Source organism: Thalassophryne amazonica, chromosome 12 (assembly GCF_902500255.1).
Source record: "Thalassophryne amazonica chromosome 12, fThaAma1.1, whole genome shotgun sequence".
Taxonomy (NCBI): Eukaryota; Metazoa; Chordata; class Actinopteri; order Batrachoidiformes; family Batrachoididae; genus Thalassophryne; species Thalassophryne amazonica.
In genome coordinates this window covers 62283525-62295873 of record NC_047114.1, presented here as the reverse complement: position 1 = coordinate 62295873, position 12349 = coordinate 62283525, and the positions used below count along the sequence as shown (strand labels likewise).

Here is a 12349-nt window from a genome sequence, read left to right as displayed (position 1 = left end):
TTACAGGGTGATTCCATAATTTATTCCTCAGAATTGAGTGAGTCCAGACTTGAAGTCTATTTTGGCCTGCCTAGGTGGTGGCAGAGTGACTGTTGTCTCTTGCAACTGCAAAACACCCACTCTGAAAATTAATTGCAAGTCGTCGCTTTGCCTGTAGCATGCTATCACTTGTAGCTAATGTGAGCGTAAGGTAACACTTCAATGCACGGAGTTCTGTAAGCATTGGCAGTCGGCAAAACTGCTGACAATAATGTCGGACCTCGCAGATTCAAAAACGACCCCACTAGTGGTGTAATGGATCACGGCTGATCCGTATGGACCGCCCCACGGATTGGCACACAGGTGAACCGTGGATTATTTGAACTTTACATGAATGTGAGTTTTGTGTCACTGTGACTTGTTTTTAAAGTATTAACTGTTTAATTTTAATGCATTTATGAGAAAGTTACATTCAGTGGATGTCAGCGTGTGCACGTCATGAACGCAGCCTGTGAAATCCACTGTGCACCCTGTTGATGTGAAATCCACTGTGCACCCTGTTGACAAATAGATGAAAACTGATTGAATACAGGAAGAATCAGTCCAATTTGTGACTTGTCAGTTAAACTTGAGTCACTCAAAAAAACTGTGTGCATACTCTCTCTTCATCTGCGAGGTGGAGCCAGCAGCCAGGGGATCAACACACAGCATTGTGTATTTTTAAAATGTACCTAGACACACTGCTTCGCTTTAAATACGCAATAAGTCTCTTTCAGATAATCAACAGTGAGCATTTGTTTTACTGTTTGATAGCGCAGAGTCGAACAGCCAGCAAACCCTCTTTCTCTTGTCTGTTCTCCAGCTGCACACATCTGGCAGGCCTCAGGTGCAAGGACGGGCCCACAGAGGATAGAGGTGGGAAAGACACCCCGCCGCCCAACCCCTTAAAGGTCCACTGTTGCAGCCATTTTAAAGACATTTTTTGGACATAGTAATACTACTAATAATAACCAGATTCTACTACTTTGAAAAAATGAGATTATTATTGATGTACTATCTGTAACATTTAATCAAATCAAATCAATTTTATTTATATAGCGCCAAATCACAACAAACAGTTGCCCCAAGGCGCTTTATATTGTAAGGAAAGGCCATACAATAATTACGTAAAAACCCCAACGGTCAAAACGACCCCCTGTGAGCAAGCACTTGGCGACAGTGGGAAGGAAAAACTCCCTTTTAACAGGAAGAAACCTCCAGCAGAACCAGGCTCAGGGAGGGGCAGTCTTCTGCTGGGACTGGTTGGGGCTGAGGGAGAGAACCAGGAAAAAGACATGCTGTGGAAGGGAGCAGAGATCAATCACTAATGATTAAATGCAGAGTGGTGCATACAGAGCAAAAAGAGAAAGAAACACTCAGTGCATCATGGGAACCCCCCAGCAGTCTACGTCTATAGCAGCATAACTAAGGGATGGTTCAGGGTCACCTGATCCAGCCCTAACTATAAGCTTTAGCAAAAAGGAAAGTTTTAAGCCTAATCTTAAAAGTAGAGAGGGTGTCTGTCTCCCTGATCCGAATTGGGAGCTGGTTCCACAGGAGAGGAGCCTGAAAGCTGAAGGCTCTGCCTCCCATTCTACTCTTAAAAACCCTAGGAACTACAAGTAAGCCTGCAGTCTGAGAGCGAAGTGCTCTATTGGGGTGATATGGTACTATGAGGTCCCTAAGATAAGATGGGACCTGATTATTCAAAACCTTATAAGTAAGAAGAAGGATTTCAAATTCTATTCTAGAATTAACAGGAAGCCAATGAAGAGAGGCCAATATGGGTGAAATATGCTCTCTCCTTCTAGTCCCCGTTAGTACTCTAGCTGCAGCATTTTGAATTAACTGAAGGCTTTTCAGGGAACTTTTAGGACAACCTGATAATAATGAATTACAATAGTCCAGCCTAGAGGAAATAAATGCATGAATTTGTTTTTCAGCATCACTCTGAGACAAGACCTTTCTAATTTTAGAGATATTGCGCAAATGCAAAAAAGCAGTCCTACATATTTGCTTAATATGCGCATTGAAGGACATATCCTGATCAAAAATGACTCCAAGACTTTTCACAGTATTACTAGAGGTCAGGGTAATGCCATCCAGAGTAAGGATCTGGTTAGACACCATGTTTCTAAGATTTGTGGGGCCAAGTACAATAACTTCAGTTTTATCTGAGTTTAAAAGCAGGAAATTAGAGGTCATCCATGTTTTTATGTCTGTAAGACAATCCTGCAGTTTAGCTAATTGGTGTGTGTCCTCTGGCTTCATGGATAGATAAAGCTGGGTATCATCTGCGTAACAATGAAAATTTAAGCAATGCTGTCTAATAATACTGCCTAAGGGAAGCATGTATAAAGTGAATAAAATTGGTCCTAGCACAGAACCTTGTGGAACGCCATAATTAACCTTAGTCTGTGAAGAAGACCCCATTTACATGAACAAATTGTAATCTATTAGATAAATATGATTCAAACCACTGCAGCACAGTGCCTTTAATACCTATGGCATGCTCTAATCTCTGTAATAAATTTTTATGGTATCAACAGTATCAAAACCAGCACTGAGGTCTAACAGGACAAGAACAGAGATGAGTCCACTGTCTGAGGCCAAAAGATCATTTGTAACCTTCACTAATGCTGTTTCTGTACTATGATGAATTCTAAAACCTGACTGAAACTCTTCAAATAGACCATTCCTCTGCAGATGATCAGTTAGCTGTTTTACAACTACCCTTTCAAGAATTTTTGAGAGAAAAGGAAGGTTGAGGATTGGCCTATAATTAGTTAAGATAGCTGGGTCAAGTGATGGATTTTTAAGTAATGGTTTAATTACTGCCACCTTAAAAGCCTGTGGTACATAGCCAACTAATAAAGATAGATTGATCATATTTAAGATCGAAGCATTAATTAATGGTAGGGCTTCCTTGAGCAGCCTGGTAGGAATGGGGTCTAATAGACATGTTGATGGTTTGGAGGAAGTAACTAATGAAAATAACTCAGACAGAACAATCGGAGAGAAAGAGTCTAACCAAATACCGGCATCACTGAAAGCAGCCAAAGATAACGATATGTCTTTGGGATGGTTATGAGTAATTTTTCTCTAATAGTTAAAATTTTATTAGCAAAGAAAGTCATGAAGTCATTACTAGTTAAAGTTAAAGGAATACTCAGCTCAATAGAGCTCTGACTCTTTGTCAGCCTGGTTACAGTGCTGAAAAGAAACCTGGGGTTGTTCTTATTTTCTTCAATAAGTGATAAGTAGTAAGATGTCCTAGCTTTACGGAGGGCTTTTTTATAGAGCAACTGTTGTGTGGGCCGCTGAAGAGGAGGTACTGCTGGCCCACCACCACCAGAGGGCACCCTGCCTGGAGTGCGGGCTCCAGGCACAAGAGGGCGCTGCCGCCTCACAGGAGCAGCCGGGGTGACAGCTGTCACTTATCACCCACGACAGCTGTCACCAATCATCTGATCTTCAGTGGTATATCAGCAAGACAACATCTCCACCTCTTTGCAGAGATATCGCTCTACCGAGGAGGTAACGTACTCAGCCGATTTTGTTGTCTTCCTGACAGGAATACCTGTTGCTTTGTTGGACAGCAGATATTTTGTTTCCTTTTTTTCCGACGAGAGGTGGAGGTGGTTTTCCACCATACGTGTTGCTGGGTGCAGACGCACCCACATCTAACTGTTTTTGTTCCTCGCCAGCAGTACCAGATCCGACAAGCGGAGGCAGTGGCCACCTGGGAGTTCGGGACTTGGCGGCTCCAGTATTCCCGGGGTTCGGTGGCGGAGGAAATCGTGTGATTCCGGTTCTGCTTTGGACAGACGTCTTTTATCTTCGAGCCTGCCCACACGACACATTTTTGTGAATTGACTTCATTGACTATTATTGTAATCTGCTGTGTTTGTTGTGCTTATTCACAACAGTAAAGTGTTGTTATTTGACTTCCTCCATTGTCCGTTCATTTGCGCCCCCTGTTGTGGGTCCGTGTTCCTACACTTTCACAACAGCAACAGACTCTTTTTCCAGGCTAAGTGAAGATCTTCTAAATTAGTGAGATGCCATTTCCTCTCCACCTTACGGGTTATCTGCTTTAAGCTGCGAGTTTGTGAGTTATACCACGGAGTCAGGCACTTCTGATTTAAGGCTCTCTTTTTCAGAGGAGCTACAGCATCCAAAGTTGTCCTCAATGAGGATGTAAAACTATTGATGAGGTAATCTATCTCACTCACAGAGTTTAGGTAGCTACTCTGCCCTGTGTTGGTATATGGCATTGGAGAACATAAAGAAGGAATCATATCCTTAAACCTAGTTACAGCGCTTTCTGAAAGACTTCTACTGTAATGAAACTTATTCCCCACTGCTGGGTAGTCCATCAGAGTAAATGTAAATGTTATTAAGAAATGATCAGACAGAAGGGGGTTTTCAGGGAATACTGTTAAGTCTTCAATTTCCATACCATAAGTCAGAACAAGATCTAAGGTATGATTAAAGTGATGGGTGGACTCATTTACATTTTGAGCAAAGCCAATCGAGTCTAACAATAGATTAAATGCAGGTTGAGACTGTCATTCTCAGCATCTGTGTGGATGTTAAAATCGCCCACTATAATTATCTTATCTGAGCTAAGCATTAAGTCAGACAAAAGGTCCGAAAATTCACAGAGAAACTCACGGTAACGACCAGCTGGACGATAGATAACAACAAATAAAACTGGTTTTTGGGACTTCCAATTTGGATGGACAAGACTAAGAGTCAAGCTTTCAAATGAATTAAAGCTCTGTCTGGGTTTTTGATTAATTAATAAGCTGGAGTGGAAGATTGCTGCTAATCCTCCGCCTCGGCCCGTGCTACGAGCGTTCTGGCAGTTAGTGTGACTCGGGGGTGTTGACTCATTTAAACTAACATATTCATCCTGCTGTAACCAGGTTTCTGTAAGGCAGAATAAATCAATATGTTGATCAATTATTATATCATTTACTAACAGGGACTTAGAAGAGAGAGACCTAATGTTTAATAGACCACATTTAACTGTTTTAGTCTGTGGTGCAGTTGAAGGTGCTATGTTATTTTTTTATTTTTGAATTTTTATGCTTAAATAGATTTTTGCTGGTTATTGGTGGTCTGGGAGCAGGCACCGTCTCTACGGGGATGGGGTAATGAGGGGATAGCAGGGGGAGAGAAGCTTCAGAGAGGTGTGTAAGACTACAACTCTGCTTCCTGGTCCCAACCCTGGGTAGTCACGGTTTGGAAGATTTAATAAAATTGGCCAGATTTCTAGAAATGAGAGCTGCTCCATCCAAAGTGGGATGGATGCCGTCTCTCCTAACAAGACCAGGTTTTCCCCAGAAGCTTTGCCAATTATCTATGAAGCCCACCTCATTTTTTGGACACCACTCAGACAGCCAGCAATTCAAGGAGAACATGCGGCTAAACATGTCACTCCCGGTCCGATTGGGGAGGGGCCCAGAGAAAACTACAGAGTCCGACATTGTTTTTGCAAAGTTACACACCGATTTAATGTTAATTTTAGTGACCTCCGATTGGCGTAACCGGGTGTCATTACTGCCGACGTGAATTACAGTCTTACCAAATTTACGCTTAGCCTTAGCCAGCAGTTTCAAATTTCCTTCAATGTCGCCTGCTCTGGCCCCCGGAAGACAACTGACTATGATTGCTGGTGTCGCTAACGTCACATTTCTCAAAACAGAGTCGCCAATAACCAGAGTTTGTTCCTCGGCGGGTGTGTCGCCGAGTGGGGAAAAACGGTTAGAATTTAAGAATAAAGTAATTTTACCTAAAACCCTAAAGCTTCACACACTACATACCTTTATCATACATTGTTTATTAAGTAAAGTAACTCTTAGAATAGTTAGACTAAATGCATATACGACAGTAGAAAACAAGAGCGATCAGGGATTTCTGATGTCCCCAATCCGAATCCGGATCACCTCTAAAATTCAGTGGAGTCTTCCATGTCCGAATATCTGTCTGTTGTGCAAATTTGGTGAGAATCCATGAAACTGCTTTGGTGTAATCTTTCAAAGTCTATATAAAGTGAAATCCTGAGCCAGAATCTGTTTCCAGGTCACCTCCAAAATTCAGTGAAGTCTGCCATGGCCTAATATCGATCTGTGGTGAAAATTTCATCAAAATCCATGCAGTAGTTTTGACATAATCCTGCTAAAAGGCAGACAAATAAAAAAATAAACGGCGATGATTTATTATGTCCTTGGCGGACGTAATAATTTAGAACATTTCATCAAAACAAGCTCTGAGGTAACGATAAATGCATAATATGGAAATTATGTCCATCAATTATAGGTGACTGTAAGCAAATGGTAAGTTGGGAGTTCTGCTGGTCATGTTCAGGTTCAATACACAAGTGTATACAAAATTGATTATGCACAGTCACAAAAAATGGTCCATCTAAGTGGAAATTTTTACAAAATTTCCTTTTCACTTTTGATACTCTGTGTACTTCTTACCCTGTGTGCTGCTGTACAGTGCTGCTGGAACCTCAATTTCCCTGAGGGAGTCTTCCCAAGGGATTAATAAAGTTCTGTCTTATCTAATCTAATATTGCTGCCTCTTATTAAATGTTAGCTGGTTCTAATTACTTGGTTGAAAAACTCTGTCAATGTGTGAATTAGGGCTGCTTTAGTTTATACTATACTAAGACATGGAATGAATATGAGAGGAAATGGTTTTACATACTTTACTCTGTGACACTCACCAAAGGATTCATTGACTGGCATGTATGCTTTCACCACAAACATTGGCGTGCCCACCACCTGACACTCCTCAAACACGTGGCCTCGCTTCCTGTTTAACACGCCATAGATCCCACCGACCACCTGCTCTGGGCACTGCACACACGAGGCAAAGAGGTCAGACATGTAAAGCAGAGGAGCAAACATGTTTCCCCCCCCCCCACTGATTAAATGACAATCCTGAAATGGTTGTCACAAAAAGTACTGAAAAAAAATCCTCAAATCAGTTCTGTAAGACCCTCGTCACACAAAGTAAGAATGAGCAGGAATCAAGCAGAATCATCCGGAATGGGGAAAAAACAAACATCGAGGCGCAGCTGGGAGGGACAGACAGTCGGACAACCATGTACGACTTCTGAACAACCACATAGAATGTGAGCAGAGCCAGTCCAGACTAAGTGGTGTACACCCACACAACTGCAGTCCAAACATTGTTGGATAACAGTACGTAGACACGGACTGCTGTCAGACTGCACCAGAATCATAAATACAGTAAATCGCCCAGACTGCTGGACAGATGCACCCGAATGCTGTCACTCACTCACTCACTCAATCACTCACTCAATGATTTGCTCATCCACTCGCTCCCTCGTGCGCACGGACCTCTGATCAGGACACCAGGATGGACATGTGTGGTACACTGTGCTCACAGACACAGCAGGGCGACAGCAATGTGTCGAGTGCACAGAAGAGCTGTGCTCCGCGCTGACCGTTTGGATCACCGGAGCACCACAGGACACCTCCTGACATGGGATATTTTTATGCCATGGTGGACAAGGCATTGTGGGCCGCTATTGTCAGCAGAGTGCATGGAAGAGCTGTGCTCCGCGCTAACCGGTCAGATCACGTGCGCGAAATGGGATATTTTTATGCCGTGTTGGACGAGGCATTTCTGAGCCGATGTCATCAGCACACAACGCAGCTGGGGAAAGAGGGGCTTTCCTGGCTGCCCTGCACTGTTAAACGCACCTGAGGCTGTACTGGAGGTGAATTCACATGTATATTTATGGTGTCATGGGCTGGCGAAACAATTCCACTGTCATTCCTCCAACAGAGTTAGATGGTGAACATGTCATAATCTGTGTATTACAGGGATGACATCTCATTCAGCTGCGTTGCAGGCACAGCGCCCTCCCTTTTGGCAGGCACAATGATGCATGGACTCGCAGTGACAGACTGTGCTTTCGGTTTGATTGCGCAATGTTCACATCCACTTCACATGATGGATGCGTGCCACATACATGTTGCATATCAATATGTGCTTTGCACTCCCTGAGCGGGATCCAGTGGAGGTGCATGTAGGTGACACAAGCGGGACGTGGACAGCATCTGATGTGCCCAATCCATTTCGGGGTTCCTCCGACCGTGATCACTTCCGAATGCTGTTATGATGCCATACGAATATGTAGACTGCTGTGGGACTGCGCTCAGACTGCAGATAGACTACAAATCGATGGGTGTCCCACCTGGACCACCTGCAAAGCATTCAAAGCAGGCGCGCGAATGGGCCCACCCAAGACTGCTGCCTGATGTTTTCAGACTGCACCTTGACACTTTTTGGATGTGTGTCAATTCACCATTCTGACCCCATTCATGCCATGTGTGACAGCGGTCTAAGCCTGTCACAGGATTTTGTCAGTACTTGGGCTCTAGTTCTTGTATATGCCTGTAGATATGAATGAACAATAAAACTTAACAAGATTTAGCTTTTGCTTAAACTGTATCCTAAAATATTTCTGCAAAACTGTAAAATGTAATGAAATCTAGTCTGTATAAATGTTCTACATATTGATGGATTAGTGACGTGACACTTCAGATCACACTTGACATCAGGATGTTTCTCTACACAAGTGGTTGATTTTACATTTGTTATTTCTGACTGAATTTGGTAGTGGTGGTTTTATGATCTGATGTGTTGTGGAGACGGCATGTGTTGATACACTACCTGTATCTCCACCAGGTAGACAGGTTCCATCAGGCGGGGCTGTGCCGTGAGCTGGCAGGCGTACAACACTCGACGAGCTGTGGGGATAATCTGACCTCCGCCACGGTGGATCGCATCTGCATGAAGTGTCACGTCATGTATGTCAAAGCGAACAGCGCGCATGTTCTCCTCACACAGAACACCCTGAAATATGTAACCGGAGACTGTAACCATATACCCAAGATGATAAAAGTTTGTTCCATGGTCTAAAATACTGCAAATAATCTAAATTTCAAAACTTGTCAGATATGATTGTAACTGGTCTCCATGACAACCTACCTCTTTAGATGCCCACTGGAAACCAGCCACCACGCTGTCCTTGATCTCATTGAGATACTGTACCCCTTTTGTTATGTCTATCAGCAGGTTTGGCCCAGTTCCATCTGGACCAAAGCACCAGATCTTCCTTGCTTCTGTTACTTCCCACTCAAACTTTTCAGCCAGGTAACGTGCACGAGTCTTAAGCTCCTGCCGAGAGGTGACATCCCCTTTGTCGATAGCCTCAGCCAGGCCATCTGGGAAGGGTCGGGCCTTCATATAGAGGCGATTGTGCTTGTTGGGAGACTTGGAAAGACACATCTGGTCTGATTCTTCACTGACCGTCTCTCTGTAAGACACCACTGGGTCGGATTTCTAGAAAGAGACGGAAAAAAAAACTGAGCCTATGGGTGGTGATACAGCTACAGCCAGTGAGAAATAGCTCTTTATACTTGCTTCCTGGCAAGACCATTTTTGTCATTTTCAACCAAGGTTCCACCCCCCCAACCCATTAAACACATTCAAACCAGTAAAAGCCATTTCAAAATGTCTAGCCACATTTACAAACAAGGTTAAGATCTTTAAATTTTCTGTAATTTTTACTGAGACCTCTCTAGCTAATATGTAACTGTACATGCTGTTTAGTTGTGTCCCTCAAAGTTTAGCAGGAGCAGAAACACCTGAGATTTTCCATCCATGCTAATTTGAATGTTCATGAGTTGAACTTTCCACCAACAGTTATTGTGGATTACGGAAATAAATACAAAGTCCCAGAAGCAAAGCCAGAGGAAATACACATCGCAGAGAATCACTATATAATTCAAACGTTCACAGCCAAAATTCAAGTGTGACCACAGCAAAAGCCTCTTCAAACATGCCGTATGTACACTGAAGTTATCATGAATACATGTTGAGTTAACTGAGCCAATGATGATGCAAACAAGCTTTTGGATTCTCTTCTGAGCTTTTAACATTAAATATTTCTTTTGAGTATCATTTGTTCTGCACTTAGGCAGCATTATACTGTATTTGAGAATTCTACTTGTCCGTTATTACTGTGTCACCTTGAGGGGAATGCAGGCATGATCCTCCTCCAGATCCTTAAGGCAGATCTCCAGATGCAACTCTCCTGCTCCAGCTATGATATGCTCTCCAGACTCCTCAATGATACACTGCACCATGGGATCAGATTTAGCCAAGCGCTTTAAGCCCTCTACCAGCTTGGGAAGATCAGCTGGATTCTTGGCCTCCACAGCAACTCTGACTACAGGACTCACGCTGAACTTCATCACCCTCATGTTGTGGGCCTGCACAAAGAGAACCAACAGCCTCAGAGAATTTCTGCTTGTGTGATTCCGTAAACTGATAAATGATTATGAATATCAGCCTGTGTGCAGAGTGCATGCAATATTTCAAAATAACTAACCAATGACTTACTATACCAGGGCTGTGAAATGAAAATTGCAAAATCCGAGGTAAATTTGCAGGGGGTCGAGCCAGGGTCTAAGGCCCGTGGGGCCCCAGAAACCAAATTAATTTTGTATGTAATATATTTTCAGCATCTCCTGGAAGAAAAAATCTCAAAAGAAGTGCATATTTAAATTATCCTAGACTCAACCTTTCATTTGACCTGTCAATGATAATGTTGAAATAACAGAATATGATGTGGAAGTAGGACCTGGAAAGATTTTTCTTTTAATTGTAAACCAAATTATACATTAACTCAGAACAATCCACAGTGTCTTTTTTCCCCATGAAAAAAATCTACATTAATAAAAACCCATTTATATTCTTGTGTAAATTCCTGTAAATCAATTCAAAGCCACAATGTCTTTTTTCCAATGAACGAAAGTGTAGATTAATAATAAAAAAAGTCACATAATCTTGTCTGAAATTCTGACTGAACAGCACAATGTTTATTTTGCAGGGAGAGAAAAATTTTTACAGTGTTTCCTGATGGCACAGTTCACTTTTCCCGTTTATCTTTCAGGTGTGTTGATGAAGCCAGTGACAATTCCACGGAGTCTTGTCATTGTCAAACCTTTTCAAACCGTCTTTCTCGCCATCTTCACTCTGTCTGATGTCGCTCCGTGACACAGACATGCTGCAAAATTCTTCTTTTAAAAACCTGAGAGCTCTAAAAGTTTGCGATGTCCACTACGTTTAGCTTAAGCGTCTTGCATGAGCCACACAGCGTCGCCGCAGCAACCAACCAGTTCCGCTTTACAACAAATGTCGTAACAGCTATGCTTTGAGTGGCTTTTTTCCTCCGCGAAGGTCAACGGATCCGAGAACACAGATTTGTATCTGTAACACACAGATCGGTGTCCGTGGACTTATAAAACTTGCATGATGTAAAAAAAGAAAACGCTTTGCGATAGGCATTTTAAAAACTCTGTGATGATCACAATTACAGAGTACAACACTAACCCCCCCCCACCACCACCACCAATAATGAAATCCGCAGAATTCCTCGGATCTGCAGAGTTTTCACAGCCCTGCTATACTCATATATTTTTGTACAATGTACGAGGTCTATTAGATAATAGAGGTTAGGAGATAAAAGAGGCTGGCATGAGGAGTTTATGCGGACATTCCACTGTTTAAGGACATTTTGTAATGAAAGACGTGCGCGCAAATTCGCCGAGTCATTTCCGTGACGACTCGGCAAATCTGTGTGCGCCACGACAGGAAAAACACCTCCGTGTTGAAAACCATTTGTAAAATTCAGGCGGCTTTTGATGGCTTTCAACAAGTGAGTACCTGAGAAATTGTTTAACAGCTTGGGCATGTTCCAACTTGCCCGTTAAGGTTTCCAACGGAGGTGTTTTTCCTGTCACGACCCCCCGCGGTCAGGTCCGGCCCGACATGCGACTCTGCCCGCACGTTCTTTCATTACAAAATGTCCGTTAACAATGGAATGTCCGAATAAACTCCTCATGCCGACTTCTTCTGAAAGTTCTCTGTTCTCTGACGACTTACTGGGTCAACAGAGCCGGAAATGTGGAAGTTTTTAACTTGAAACGGCGAGACACTGCCGCCTCGAAGCGCAGATCGCCGTCAGGCGCCGTGGGCCGTCCTTACGGCGACACTACCAGACCAAAATCTCTCATCAGCTGTTAAAATGTTTACCGAAAACCAGCTGAATTTATCGAATGGTGTCCACTCAGTTGTGCCTTACAGTTTTGAAAAAATTTTGATCAAACAAAGCAGCAGTCTCTGAGCCATTCCTAAACAATGAAAAAATCGACGAGAGGGTGGGCCACTCCTCACTCAAAGACTGCCCACAGGCGAATGACGTAACCGACAGGCG

The 12349-nt window shown here is 43.0% G+C and overlaps 1 protein-coding gene across 1 annotated transcript in view; it reads right to left on the bottom strand.

The window, feature by feature from the left end:
* eef2b (eukaryotic translation elongation factor 2b) overlaps nucleotides 1-12349 on the bottom strand; it is a 38629-nt gene that overhangs the window by 3898 nt on the left and 22382 nt on the right. The window contains exons 10-13 of the mRNA XM_034183669.1: nucleotides 10101-10343; nucleotides 9058-9411; nucleotides 8740-8922; nucleotides 6758-6890 (exon numbers count right to left, since the gene is read on the bottom strand). Coding sequence (XP_034039560.1) covers nucleotides 6758-6890; nucleotides 8740-8922; nucleotides 9058-9411; nucleotides 10101-10343 — 913 coding nt within the window. The remainder of the gene's footprint in view (nucleotides 1-6757; nucleotides 6891-8739; nucleotides 8923-9057; nucleotides 9412-10100; nucleotides 10344-12349) is intronic.